This window comes from Canis lupus, chromosome 4, assembly GCF_011100685.1.
Source record: "Canis lupus familiaris isolate Mischka breed German Shepherd chromosome 4, alternate assembly UU_Cfam_GSD_1.0, whole genome shotgun sequence".
Classification (NCBI taxonomy): Eukaryota; Metazoa; Chordata; class Mammalia; order Carnivora; family Canidae; genus Canis; species Canis lupus.
Window position 1 is genome coordinate 26,061,474 of NC_049225.1, and position 13,571 is coordinate 26,075,044.

The 13,571-nt window shown below is 49.9% G+C and overlaps 1 protein-coding gene across 4 annotated transcripts in view; it reads right to left on the bottom strand.

The window, feature by feature from the left end:
* DUSP29 (dual specificity phosphatase 29) overlaps positions 1 to 12,889 on the bottom strand; it is a 32,593-nt gene extending 19,704 nt beyond the window's left edge. The window contains exons 1-2 of one of the 4 annotated variants that reach the window (XM_038534435.1): positions 12,630 to 12,882; positions 1,684 to 1,911 (exon numbers count right to left, since the gene is read on the bottom strand). In XM_038534435.1, coding sequence (XP_038390363.1) covers positions 1,684 to 1,911; positions 12,630 to 12,793 — 392 coding nt within the window. In that variant the 5' untranslated portion in view covers positions 12,794 to 12,882. Of the gene's footprint in view, positions 1 to 1,683; positions 1,912 to 5,288; positions 5,460 to 8,949; positions 9,042 to 12,629 lie in introns of those variants that run through there. The other 3 variants (XM_038534438.1, XM_038534437.1, XM_038534436.1) reach the window with 3 other exon arrangements.
* Positions 12,890 to 13,571: the final 682 nt, after the last annotated feature.

The following is a 13,571-nucleotide window of genomic DNA, read 5'->3' on the forward strand; positions in this document are numbered from 1 at the left end:
ACTGAATTGTGCACTTTAGAAAGGTGAATTTTATGGAATGTGAGCTATAGCTCAATAAAGCTTTTATTTTTAAAAAAGAAAACAGTACAGAGAGTCCCAGATACCCCTCACTGAGGTCCTCCTAGTGTTCACACTGGGAAATGATTGGATAAATTGCAGGACGGCACTACTGCGGAATAGTAAAAGTATAGAATAATATGATTTCTTCTCCCCCCTAAAATTGTTTAAAAGAAATGAAGACCTTTTATATGTGTGGATATGCTACATTTGCAATAACATACAAGTAATGCAAGTATGCAAGTGAGCATAATACTGGCTATTCGGTGACAGAATTAAGAGAGGACTGAGGGAGATTATGCAGTTTGCTTTTACAACTCTCTCTTTAGTTTACTTTAGTATATAAGGGCATGTAATTTTCAATTTAAAAGTATTAAGGAAAAAAACAAAAGGACAAGAGATGCTGTCCTTGGATTTCCCATGACTAGACAGTTATCTCTAGGTTTCTTAAAGTTTTTTTTTTTTAAGATTCTATTTATTTATTCATGAGAAACACAGGAGAGAGAGAGAGGCAGAGACACAGGCAGAGGGAGAAGCAGGCTCCATGCAGGGAGCCCGACATGGGACTCGATCCCGGGTCTCCAGGATCACGCCCTGGGCTGAAGGCAGCGCTAAAGCGCTGAGCCACCCAGGCTGCCCTATCTCTAGGTTTTAAGCAGCAAAATGTTTATTAATGTTACACATGCAGGGGTCCTGCACCACCATCAGCTCCAGGGAGAGATGGAACCTGAGTCGGAATCCTGGGGAATGGAAGGAGGAGTAGGAGTGCTGGTTAAGGTGAAAGCTTCTGGGTTAGACAGAACTGCGTTTGAATCCCAGCTCTCTGCCACCTACCACACTGTGGACCTTGGGCCAGTTGCTTAACTGCCCTGGGCCTTGTGGGAGTAATTAGATGCCCTCTTTCCCAGGGCTATGGTGAAAATAAAATGAGATAATTTGAGCAAGACACTTAGCATGGTGCCTGGAACACAGTATTCAATAATGATAGGCATTATTATTTTCAATATTATTTACAGATGTTTCCCAGTTGTTTAAGGAGTGAGAAGTGGTAGCTCTAAAAATCTAGAGGAGGGGAAAATGACCTCAACTTTGCTGGGCCTACCATGCTTCCTGTGCCACTAATCTTGAGAACTGACTTTGTTCTTGCTGGTATTATACCCAGCTAAACTAAAAGGCTCTGTTTCCCAGCTTCCTTTGCAGTGAGGCCCTCTGGAAAGATGCCCTTTTGCTCTTTCTTTATGTTTCTCTGGCCTGGATGCCATAGATGGTAGTTGGAGCCCCATCAGCACTCTTGGACCAGGCCACAACTTCCAGGAAGGAAGCCACACTCTCAGGATGGTGGGGCAGGAGCACAGGAGCCTGAGACCCTGATGACCCTGAAGTTGCCATGCCAGCCCCAGCTTACCTTCCTCTGGAATTCTTTTATATGGAAGAGAAATAGACCCTTAATGTTGCATTAGCCCCATCTCTGGGTCTTCTGTAATATGAAGATAAACCCAGCCCTGAGTTCTCACAATATAGCTAACCTAAAAAGCAACGACTCATGGCTAGGAGAGGGTGGAGGGTGTGAGGGCTGCTGCCTTCCTCCGGGTGAGGCCAGAGGTGGGGCTTGGCCTGGACACTTACTCATCACCGATGTAGAGCTGGGGCCACACCTCATTGACGTGGGTATACTGAGGACTGCCCTTCCAGAAGAGACGCTCCAGCTCGAAGGCTCCGGGGGTACAGTAGTCATCTGCTTCTACCTCCTCCTCCCCCCTTGGCAACAGCCTCTTGGCAGGTGGGTAGGCATTTGGGAGGCTTGTCTTCGGTTCTCTGGATGTCATTTTGGAGCCGAGGGGTTTTCTTTCCTTTCTGCAATTGGTCATGAGAGAGGGTCAGGATTTGGGTTAGTACAGGACAGAGGTAGGGAATGGTCTTTACAAAAAGAAATGGGAATAAGCTGATCTTAAGATTCTGCAGGCATTTCTCCTGCCTTCTGTGCTCCCCTTTCCTCTTCCTGGGCCACAGAGGTAACCAAGAAGGGCCATCATGGCAGTTAAACAACCTTCACCAACATTCCAGTCTCCTTTGGGGCAAGAGGGCTGGCAGCCCTTTGACTTGGGTCAAGGAGGGTTTGCAGCAGACCTACAACAGGCTTCAAGCCTCAAAAATCTCTGTTGGCTGCCAGGCCTTTGCCTCCTTCCTTTTAGCTTTTACCCCTCCTTTGGTGCCTAGTTTTTCCTTTTTCTGATTGGAATCTGCTGGCTCTGGCCATTGGTTCCTGCCATTCGAGGCCTGTGATACTCCACACCTGCAGGGAGCTGTGGAAAGGACACACCTGTAAATCCAGAGCCTGTTTGATCGGAGCAGCCATGCATATTCTGGGAGCTTCAAGAACCCTGGGGTGGAAGGAGGCTTGGCTCCCTGAGGGTTCCTCAACGTGTTAGAACAGTTGAAGGCAATGTTGGCCGCACGCTAGGGGGTTGGCAGTTGTGCTAACGTACCAGGGGTCAGAAGAGATGTTCTAAGCTGGAAAGCTGTGTTTGCAGATTGAAATGCATATTTGGAGAGCTTGTCAGGCTCTGCAAATGGAATGCGGGAGAAGAGTTTCCATTGTCCCCAAGGAAAGGAATTTGCTGTGGAATTGAGCAGTGTTTGTTCCCCCAGCTGAGTGACTGGGGCGTCTACACTCAGGCAGCCTGAGGGGAAGAAGAGACTGAGAAACATGGAGGTAAGTGATGAGGAGGGAGTGGTCTTTATTTAACGAATACTTATCTGGCACTTTGTGCTAGGCACTGTTCCAAGTGCTTGACAATTATTAACTCATTTAATCTTCTTAACCCTATGAGGTAGGCATTATTATTATTATTATTATTATTATTATTATTATTATCTCTATTTTACAGACAAGGAGAATTGTAAATTGAAGATGTCTGTAACACATGGTCTTAGTCTTCTGAGAAAGAAATAGCTGCTGGGAGGTGGGGACAGAGTGCAGTGTGATGGGGACAGGCCAGGAATTTGAAGAATATTAAAAAAATGTTTGCTAGCATGAGGTGCCTGGGTGGTTCAGTCGGTTAAGCCTTCAACTCTTGGTTTCTGCTCAGGTCAGAGATCTCAGGGTTGTATGATCAGGCCCTGGGTTGGGCTCCACATTTAGTGCAATAGTCTGCTTGGGACTCTCCCCCTTTCCTCTCTCTCTGCCCCCACTCTCATGCTCTCTTTCTCTTAAAAAAAAAAAAAAAAAAAAAGTTTGCTAGCTTCAAAGACCACTGGGATCATGTCAAAGGACTTAGAACACAACTCAGAGAGGCTTCCACTTGTCAAAAGGGGACAAGTTGAACATGAATAGTAAAAATAACTGCAGTGGATTGAAACACATCAAACATTTAAATCGTAATGATGCTTAAAACAATTACTCATGGTTGGAAGATGTAGGGGACCTGCTCATTATTTTGAAAATAGATAAGTAAAGGGAAAGAATGTAGCATTTATGGTTCCTCTCTGATACAAACTGTACTACTGGGTAGATGAGGGAATTTGCTCTTTTAGAGAAATATTCCAGGTAATAAAGAGGGAAGAAAGCATCATTTTGTGATACTTGATGGACTAATGGATATAGGCATTCCCCTCTGACTGTTCGCAACAGAAGAAGAGAGGATCAGACCTTATGGGCCTTCTGTGGGGAGAATTCACCATCGCCGTGAGAGTCTTGCCAGAGGAAAACCTGAGTCTTAAGAGAGTCCTCAGAGTCTAGATCTAACAACCAATTTGCAGGAGATTCCAAGGACAGCTAAATTCTAGCCTAGGTCCTTACCTTTTAGAAATACATATCAAAATATTCACAGATGAAATGATATAATCCCTGGGATTTGCTTCAAACATAATATACTTGGAAAAAAATGTGACAATATTTGATGTATGGGATGGGGAGTGGAGGTGGAGGTATGTAAGGGGTAGGATTGGCCATGGTTGTTGGTGGTTGGGGTTGGATGATGATTGCAAGATAGTTATTGTTTCTCTTTGCATATCTTTGATATTTTTCATTTAAAAATGTTAAGAAGAGGGGCGGCAGAGTGGCTCAGTCGTTTAAGCATCTGCTTTCAGCCCAGGTCATGATCCTCGGGTCCTGGGATGGAGCCCAGCTGGGTTTTGGGGGATCATGGGAAGCCAGAATTTATGACTTTCCCCCTGCAGTTAAGGTGAGTTAAGGGTGGTGGCAATGGAGACAACCCCTTTTTTTTTTTAATTGTCTTTGGATCTGGACTACTTCTCTCTGAATCATCTGGCTGTTGCAAGACATACAGATTCCCGAGTTACATCCGGACTGGGGCTGTGGGCCTAGGAATCTGTACTTGAACAAGCTCACACGTGCCTCTGGTGCTCACTGAAGGTTGATGATAATGACAGCCCAAGAGTGTGGCTAAGAGTCAAGGAGCTAGTGAGTCAAGGATAGAAAAGGGTGGAAGGCCTTCAGCATACTTCCTTCTCTTCTCTTTGAAGTAGAGGCCATATCTCTAGCTCAGAATAAGGTGCAGGCCTGGTGGTAGACAAGAGCTGGACGACCTTCGCCGGGGACTCTGTGACAATGGCTCCCTGGTGTTTAATTCTCGAGCCCCAGTGGCGGTCATGTAGTGAATGCGGGGGTCGGGGGGTGAATGGCTGAAGTGGGCGGTGAAGAAGACCTGTGCTGGGGCCTCAGCCAGAGCTGATGAGGCAGGACTCCCCTTTGGCTCCTGGAGGAGGGGCGGAGGTGAGTCCCAAGGCAGGAGGCAGGGTCTCCCGTGGCTGCCCAGGCCTGAAGCCTGCTGTGGCGCCTGCCTGCTGGTGTTTTCAGTCACAAGCGGGAAGAGGATGGCCAGGGATGGGCAGAAACTTCCACTGTGGGAACCAGCCCAAACAACACTGTCTGCCACCAAAGGAGGCTTCGGAAGAGGTGATTTTAGCGAGGCCTGGAGTAAACTGCATCCTGAACCCCCTGCCGGCCTCCTTTGATCACTGAAGCTGACCTCACCCTTGCGGGGCTGTTCCTCCTTCATTATAGTGGGGAAGGAGCCCCCCCCCCCCCCAGCCCCATCTCCGTGCTGAAAGCCTCGGCTGGATTTCCAGACAGAAGAGGAAGTGGTGCGGTCTACCCAGAGCGGCTTGGCACGCAGAGGGAGCTCTGGGATCTATTATCCTCCAGTGTGCAGATTTGATGGGGGGGGGGGGGGGAGAACAAAGCACAGAACAGTCCAGAAACCACAGACCTGTAATCTTTCCAAATCCTGAAGGCGGCTTGTGTGCATCCCTCTCTGCACGGCTCCCAAATTTCTGAATCTCAGAGAGGCTGAAAGCGTCTGCTTCCCAGACCACAGCCAAAATGGAAGGGGAAGACAAATCTGTTCTGTTTGGTTTCCATAGATCCGACCCAGAGATTAACTGCCAAGGTCTTGATGACACACACAATATCAATCACGGGCTAAATGTCATAATGAGAGCTGGGCAGGTTGTCAAGAGAGGCCTCCAGGTTTCTGTTACAGCTTCATATTTAAAGGTTTGGTCCCAGGAAACTAAATGCCATCCTGAAGGCTACTTGGCCTGTCTCTGCCCCAAAGGAGAGCAGGCTCCTTCCTGGAGGAGCCAGGCAGGTAAGATAGAGGAGGGAAGTGGGTTGGGTGTTAGAGAATAAAACCAACCAACCAACCAACCCTCACTGTTGGCCTCCGGCAGGAGACAACAGGGAGTGGTGGGGACTGTGGCAGGGAAGAGAGCCGATGCTCCCCGGAAGACCACAGCAGCTTGCCCTTCCCTGTGGGAACTCGAGCCCAGATTCTCTGATATTTTTATGAGAGGCCAGAAAGCCAGGGTTTTGTGAGAAATCTGCTGCTGTTTACATGTAGGCCGCCGAAGGAGATGCTAGCCATACCTTGTTCCGTTCCTCAGCTCAGATGGCTGCCATGTAAGCGGGCTCCCCTTACCCACAGAAGGCCTCCTCCCTAAGCCCCTGGTTCTCCCCTCGGGATATTTTCTGGTCTCTGGGCTGGTCAGGCCTACAGTATGAGGAGTTCCCCTCGAACGTCGTTGCTAATGAAGGGGGCCGTTGGAGAGGTACCCTGGCTCCCTCCGCCCTCTGTGGGACCTCCATGGGGAGTCTGTTCTACGCGGGGTAACCTGACGTGTCCTGTGGGGGCTCTCTTCCCTCCCAGACCCCCCTCCCTGCACCCTGGTCTCAGGGTGAGCTCTGGAGGGAACCTAATACTGCTAATTTTAAGACATTTAAAGACACTGTGGTAACAGAACGTGCAGAGGCCAAGTGCTACTTGACGGCTAAAGCCTAGAGCAGCCTTTCCCTCTGTGAAACAGTGGCCTTGACTTCAAGATGCTCTTTCCAGGCGGAATGAACACAGGGGCCCGTTGTTAATTCTGACTCCATTTCAGAATTTTCCATGGTACAGCTCACGTTTGGTGAAAGGTTTCCCCTTCCCAATGAGGGAAGGCTTTGGATGAATTCAAAACTGTAATTTCGGCACCATAGTTTGACTTCATGTAAAAACAAAACAAAACACCTTACACAGTTTTGTTTTGTTTGTTAGTTTTTAACTAGAAGAAAAATATCAAAATGTCAATGCTGTGAGCAAGTGGCAGGACTCCAGGAGATTTTTTTTTTTTTTCTGTTTTCTATTTTGGGATTCTTTGAATAAATAATCATATTTTATAGTAAATCACCATGTCTATATTTTTAAACTGTGCTGACCAAGCAGAACAGCTGGGCAGGAAGCTGCCTGTGACTTGTAATTCGTGATTCCTATTCTATCTTCCTTGCTCCTGGACCTGGCACTTTCCTGGGGGCCCCTCTGCCACCCTGTCCCTCTCTCCCTGCATTCGCTGGCTCCAGGCCCTGCCCTGATCTGCTCTCACAGCCCCAACAATCACTGAAGACTCTTGGATACATCGCATCCTCCCTGGGTGTCACTTTCTTCTTGATAAAATGGAGCTATAACAAGAAGGGTAAAGATGGTTTTGAAAATAAACAAAAAACCTCACCTGAGCTCTTTCTAAAGTGGCCGATGGGAGAAGCCAGGTAGCGAGATACATTATTTATTTCACTGGGAACATTAAATTGCTAAGTAGGCCATTGAGTCTGCAAAGACTGGCCAGGTAACCGTGGACTGAGAGCCACAGAACAGGCCTACAAAAGATACCATTTGAGGACCCCTTGGATGAGAAGAAACTAAGTCCTGAAGTATGAGTGAGAAGGTGGTGGTGCAAGGCAACAAGAGCTAAATTATTCTGTACGAGGAAGCAAGGGGAGTTCTGAGGCTCTTCGAACATCCCCCGAAGGGGGGATAGAGAGGGAGGGGGGACGTGGGCCGCAGATAGTCAGGTGTGGAATGTCCAGGGCACAGCATTCTGCGGAGAACAGGATTCCCAGTGCCCACCAGCGAGGGCAGCCCTCTCTTCTCAGCCTTGAAACCATTAGATGCGGGCAGCCCTGGTGGCTCAGCGGTTTAGTGCTGCCTGCAGCCCCAGGCATGATCTGGAGACCCTGGATCGAGTCCCACGTCAGGCTCTCTGCATGGAGCCTGCTTCTCCCTCTGCCTGTGTCTCTGCCTCTCTCTCTCTCTCTGCATCTCTATGAATAAATAAATAAAATCTTTAAAAAAAAAAAAAACCATTAGATGCAACAGGCAGCCACATCGGCGGTGGTTTTGAGAAATCAAAGTGAAAGAGACTTGAGCAGGTGGAGAGAAGAGACCACAGGTTTATGAAGCAGAACGTACAGTATCCACTGACCTAATCAACGCTGGCTATCTGCGTATTTTAGGATGGTGGAATTATTTGCGATTCTTCTTTTTGAGGAACAATCTATTCTGAACTTTCCATTTTGAACATATATATGAAGTATATGAATAGGGTGGGGGAAGCCTGTGAAAGTTCTATTTTAGAATTGTTCTGGACAGGGGCGCCTGGGTGGCTCAGTTGGTTAAGCGTCTGCCTTCAGGTCAGGTCACTCCCAGGGTCCTGAGATCCAGCCCAGTGTCGGGCTCCCTGCTCAGCGGGGAGCCCGCTTCTCCCTCTCCCTCTGCCCACCCATGCTTTCTCTCTATCTCTCTCTCTCACTCTCTGTCTCAAATGATAAAATCTTGGAAAAAAAAAAAAAAAAGAATTGTTCTGGACAAAGTAGATGCCCACCCTAAACCTTTGGGCTAAGGCACAGGGGGGTGACCGTCAGGACCAGGCCTGGCTAGGTGTTCCTTACATCTCACGAGGCACCGCGTGCCCTCCCCATAAGTGTGAGTTCCCCGAAGGGAGCCATGCCCTCCTTGAGGCCTCTGGGAGCAGAGTCAGGCTTAGGTCATGTTAGAAGGTCACTCTAATCCCTCAGTGCTTCGAGAAACCAGAGGAGAATCAAGTTTTGTGTGTCCTGAAGCTTATACAATTTCTTTAAGGAAAGGAAAACCAAACAGGTACAGGGCCTTGGAAGAGGCCCATGTAAGTGTGCGGGTCTTGAAGCTTTGGGGGCAAATCTACCTCTGAGGGAAGCCTCCTTCCCCTCTGACTGGAGACAGACCTTGGGTGAAGAGGGCAGCATCGTTCCCCTGCCCCATGGTGCCAGAGCCAGCATCCTTGATTCCCCTTCCCCGGTCTCGGTTTAGTCTCAATCAGCCAACATCAGAGGTGCTCCAGGAGGTTACGAATGAGTGTGACCCATTTTACCTTCTAAGTCAGGCCTGGCCCAGCCCTCCACACCCAGGCTTTCCTCACCCATTCCTCCATTAAGTACCAGATATGAGCTGGGCCAGAGAAGTCTCTGCCTTCTAGAAGTTTTTGGTCTAGTAGAGCAGTTTCTACAGTAGTCTTAAAACAGTCCCCTCTCCCTTCTGAAGTCCTTCTGTATCTGGGCGTATGTATACGTTGCGTATTTACCTTCCTACTGCATCAGGATCTTGGGGGAAAGTTAGTCTGTGTTGAAATGCATGCACACCACATTTCTTCCATGACACCACCCAAGTCGGGCTTGGAATGCGCCTTGAAAGAAGAGGGAAGGTAAAAATGTTACTGTGGTTGGATAAATTACTCTATTAGGAGAGTAATACCTTCTGCTCGGGTATGCAAAGGGGTGGAATTTGGCAGCAGTGTACATATATAAATAAGCATATTTTTAATTTACTGCAAGTCAGTGCTTGTCTTTACGCATCTTAAGCCTATAAAAATGATCCCAACTAGGAAATAAAAGTAGTGGATTAAAAAAAAAAATTAAAACCTGGATGTGAAAACCCGGGAATTTTTGTTGTTGCCCTATAATTTAATTCCTAACGTATCTGACACAATCCAAGTTTCACAGATTTTTTTTTTTCCCCTTTTCGATTCTGGCAAGCATGTTAACAGGAGGCAATTATGCGAATTAATATAAAATCCTTTTATTAAAAAAAAACAGAAAAGCCTTCATTTCAAGGGGTAATTTAATATTCCTTCTGTGATGGTGTTGATGTCATAACTTGTTTGATTAACTCTTCAAATGGTTTCAAAGCGCTTCAGGGTGGTAATTTATGAACTCCTAATTGATCTCCCCCCATCTTGGTTTGGCAGAGTGGGGCCTCCCAGAAACCGTGAGGAGGCTGGAGGCCCGAACCCGGCTTCCCTCTCAGACAGGGGAGCGGGCTGGGATGGACTTTGCCTCCGCGCCTGGGCCCCGTGGGGAAGGAGAGGCTCTGGCGCAGGGCACCGGGGACCATGACGTGTGACCAGGCCAGCTGTGGCTCCTGACTCCTGAGCAGCCGGGCTTTGGCCTCCTCCGAAGATGTGTGGAAATACTACAGGCAATTTTACAGCTCATGAATTCAGGAATAGAGGGCCTCGGGCCCACAACTTTCAGGAGCTGCTTCCCACTGTGCGTCACCTCAGAACACGAGGCCTCGGTGCGTGGGGCAAACGGGAGGTGGGGTAGACTGAGGGGCGCAGCCCTCACGGTGGGCCTGCCACCTCCCCTTCCCCACCCGGCCTCCTGTCTCGGGACTGTGCAGGGGTAGCTCTGGGCCTTGGGAAGGCGTTGAGCCAAACACTCGCTTCTTAAGCTGCCATGAAAGCTCACTTGAGTGGCCAAGGCCGGGCAGGACCCAGGGCAACGGTCATACAGTCGCTACCTCTGCTGTGCGCCCAGTGACCATCTACTCAAGCCTCCAAGACACGAAAGAGCTGCCCCTGCTTCACAGATGAGCAAAATGAGAGTCAGGGGTTAGTAACACAACACCAGGTGATGTGACTGGGCGTCACCCAGGCAGCCAGGCATGCCACCCAAGTCATGAGAGGGTCACTGTATTCTTGGTCACAAGGTTTACGCTCCCGAGGGCAGGCCTGGGCCCTTCGTTTTTGTGTCTCATTCCTAATGTGCATCCCAGCGCGGTGTGCAGTCGGGGAAAGAGCTCTCACTGGCCTTGGAGTCTAACAAACCTACCTGGGCTTCGGCTTCCTCATCTGTAGAATAGGGATCATATCCACCTCATGGATTGTAGGATCAAATGAGAGGATACAAGTCCTCGGCACATCGACAGGGGCTCAGAAAATGTTTTATGAAAGAGGACAAGCAAGGAAGCAGTGAGGAGGCTGGATGGAGAGCTCCCAGTTGTGTTGGGAGCTAAATTCTGAGCGCGGGGCCGAGGGTCTCTGTAGAGTAATTGTGGCAGATGGGATGGGGCGTGAGTAAGCCTGAGCATTCTCCTATGGGTATTAGGGCTCATTTGCTCATGTGCAAAGTATCTGCGAGGCTTTGGGGAGGAGGAGAAAGGACTCTCTCCAGCTTGTTTGACATCTGGTGCCCATGCCAGGCTGGGTAGGCCCAGACCATCAAGAGTCCCTGGAGGCCAAAATTCACACACTATCTGCTCTGGAGTCAGGCTGCAGAGGACAAAACGGAGCTGTGACCCCTGGCACCAGTACCTGGAGTGGCTGTTCCTGGGGCCTGGTCCAGGTTGAAGTCCAGGCATCAAGAGAAGCAGAGGAGTGAGATGTCAGCCCTGCCCCTGCCCCCACCCCCACGGAGGGGCACCAGGGCACATGCCATCAGACTCTAAGGTACACCTTCCTACTGTCTAGGCTTTGTGACATGGACAAACCACTCCACTACTCTGTGTCTCAGCTTCCTCATCTGAAAATGAAGGTGATGAGGTACCTCCTTCATAGGGCTGTTGCAGTGCTGAGGAGTAAATGAGTTCATACTTATAAGAAAAGCTTTTGGAACCACACCTGACACATCGTCAGCACCAGGAAACATACAGAGTCACAAGGGTTGTGCAAAGCCCAACCTCGTTGGGCCTCATTCCAGGACATGCTAACGGCCAAGCCTCCAGCCTCGCTGCTCCTGCTCTGCTCCTCATTGCTTGTGGGGCAGACAATAGCCACAGGGACCCCACCCTGAGACAGGACTCAGCGTCCCCTCCAACCCAGTGCCACCCCGGGACCGAAACGTTCCCAGTGAGGGCTTCCAGCTAATCAGATGGTGGAGAACCACGGCCTCCCTTGTCATCCTTAGCACAGATGTGCTTTTGCCCCCGAAGAGCCCCTAACTCCTCAGACTCTTTCCCACATCTGACCCCCTAAACCCAGGCCCAAGGTTCTTTCCTGGTACAGGTCTCAGCTCAGAGGCCCTGCAAGTGTCGTTTACAAATGCTATTTGGTGGAACCAAAGAAATTTTCTCGTGAATAGAACAAGCAGGGGCCACACATGAAAGGGCAGGCAACTGGACAAACACCAAGGACACTCGGGGGCTGGGGCTTAAGTGAGGAGGCCTCTCCGCACACGCACCTCACGTCCCCTCCCTTCTCACTTGGGAGCCTTTCCCTTTAGAATGTTTTCAACTTTCCTGAACAGTCAGAGTTCCCAGTCCCCATCGCTCTCAGGTTCCAGGCTCATGAGGAGCGACTGGGCCACAGGACAAGAGCACCAGGAGAGCCCCAGGCTGAGACGCAGGATGGCTTCCCACCTTCTTATCTACACACGCTGCTGTCTTGGCCAAGTGGCCCTGTCCCTTGGTGACCCAGTCTGCCCATCTCTACCAGGGCAGTCATCCCCACCCTTATCCTCCCACCAGGCCTGGGAAAAGCTTTAAAAATGATTGCTCTTTCCAAATGATGCTTCGCATTATCCAGGACACCGAAAGAGTTCTCCTTCCTGGGCTTTTGAGTGCTACACTTGTCATTTGTGCTGCCCTACACATGATGGGAATCACTATGGTGTTTCTCTCTCCCCTCCTGCTGAGATATTTTTCCCCTCTGCTGGCTAAATGGACCAATGAAGAACCTAGCTGGAAAATGATATGTAATACGGTGCATCCAATGCCTCAGGAGGGCCTGATGGGCTTTGACCCACCCTATTATCCTTTAGAAATGGTCACTGAACTGGAAGCTCAGATTTGGAGGGAGGGAAGTTGAGAAAACTCTGTGGAGCCTCTCGAGAAAGATGGGGCAGGCCTGTCATACTAAGAGGATGTCAGCTGTTCTCTGCCACGCTAGAAACAGAGTGGAAAGGAGCCTTCTCACCCCCACACCCAGGCCCTCAAAGAACTTGACTGGACCCAAGAGGCGTCGGCCTCCCCACCAAAGGGCCTTACCTGTGTGTGCTGGGGCCTGGCCGGGGCAGGAGGTGCTGGTCTGTGGGGCGTGTGGCAGCCACACACCCGGCCACCTCCACTGGCATCCAAGAGCCTATTTTTAGGGTCAGATCTGCTGACGCTGACCTTGTGGGCTGCCCAGTCTGGGAAGAGACCCGTGGCATCTGCTTGCAAAATGATGTGCCAGTGTGACCTGAAAGCCTTGACTTTGGGAGCCCTGCACCTGGAGCCCACACGCCCGTCTGGGGCCCGGCGTCGGAGGCAGGACACGTGGCCGCCCAGGGCGGGGACAGGCAGGGGGGTTTGCCAGCTTTGTTTTCTGGGGATTGACAAGGCCAGGTGTCTGTGGGGCCCTGCCCTGGGCTTTGTTCCAGAACAGCTGGAACAGGGCAGGTTTGCCAGCTGATGCAGAGCCTGTGTGAAGCCTGGGAGCACCCAGACTGCAGAAGGACTCTCCACTCCAGTCTTTTCCAGGAGTTTGGGCAGCCACCCCTGAGGGCGTGGGTGGAATGGGGGTGCAGCACGGCAAGGGGGCGGCGATCCGTGAAACAGCCGACAGAGACTCTGTAAGCTTGGGTTCATTTGCGTTGTGTCATCTCACGTGAGACCTCCAGCAAGCGTCCAGTGGGGAAAAGAATCATAATGCTGTCCTCTTGTGATTATGAGAGTTAAATGAGATGAAGTGTGGAAAAACACTTGGCAAACATTTAAAAAATGCCAGATGATACTAGGATGCCCCAAAATATTTCCAATTCAACAGTCACTTCCAGGTCTTTCTTCTTGGTGGGGCCTTCTCTCAACCTGCTGCCTCTTTAGCTCTAGGCTTCTTTGCTCCAGGAGCGCCCCCACCATGCCCCCTACTATGATCCTTCTTTTTAGTGCTGAGAGCCATAGTCCTGTCAAGTCTCCTCTAACATTCTACTAAAATCTTTCCAGGGCTTC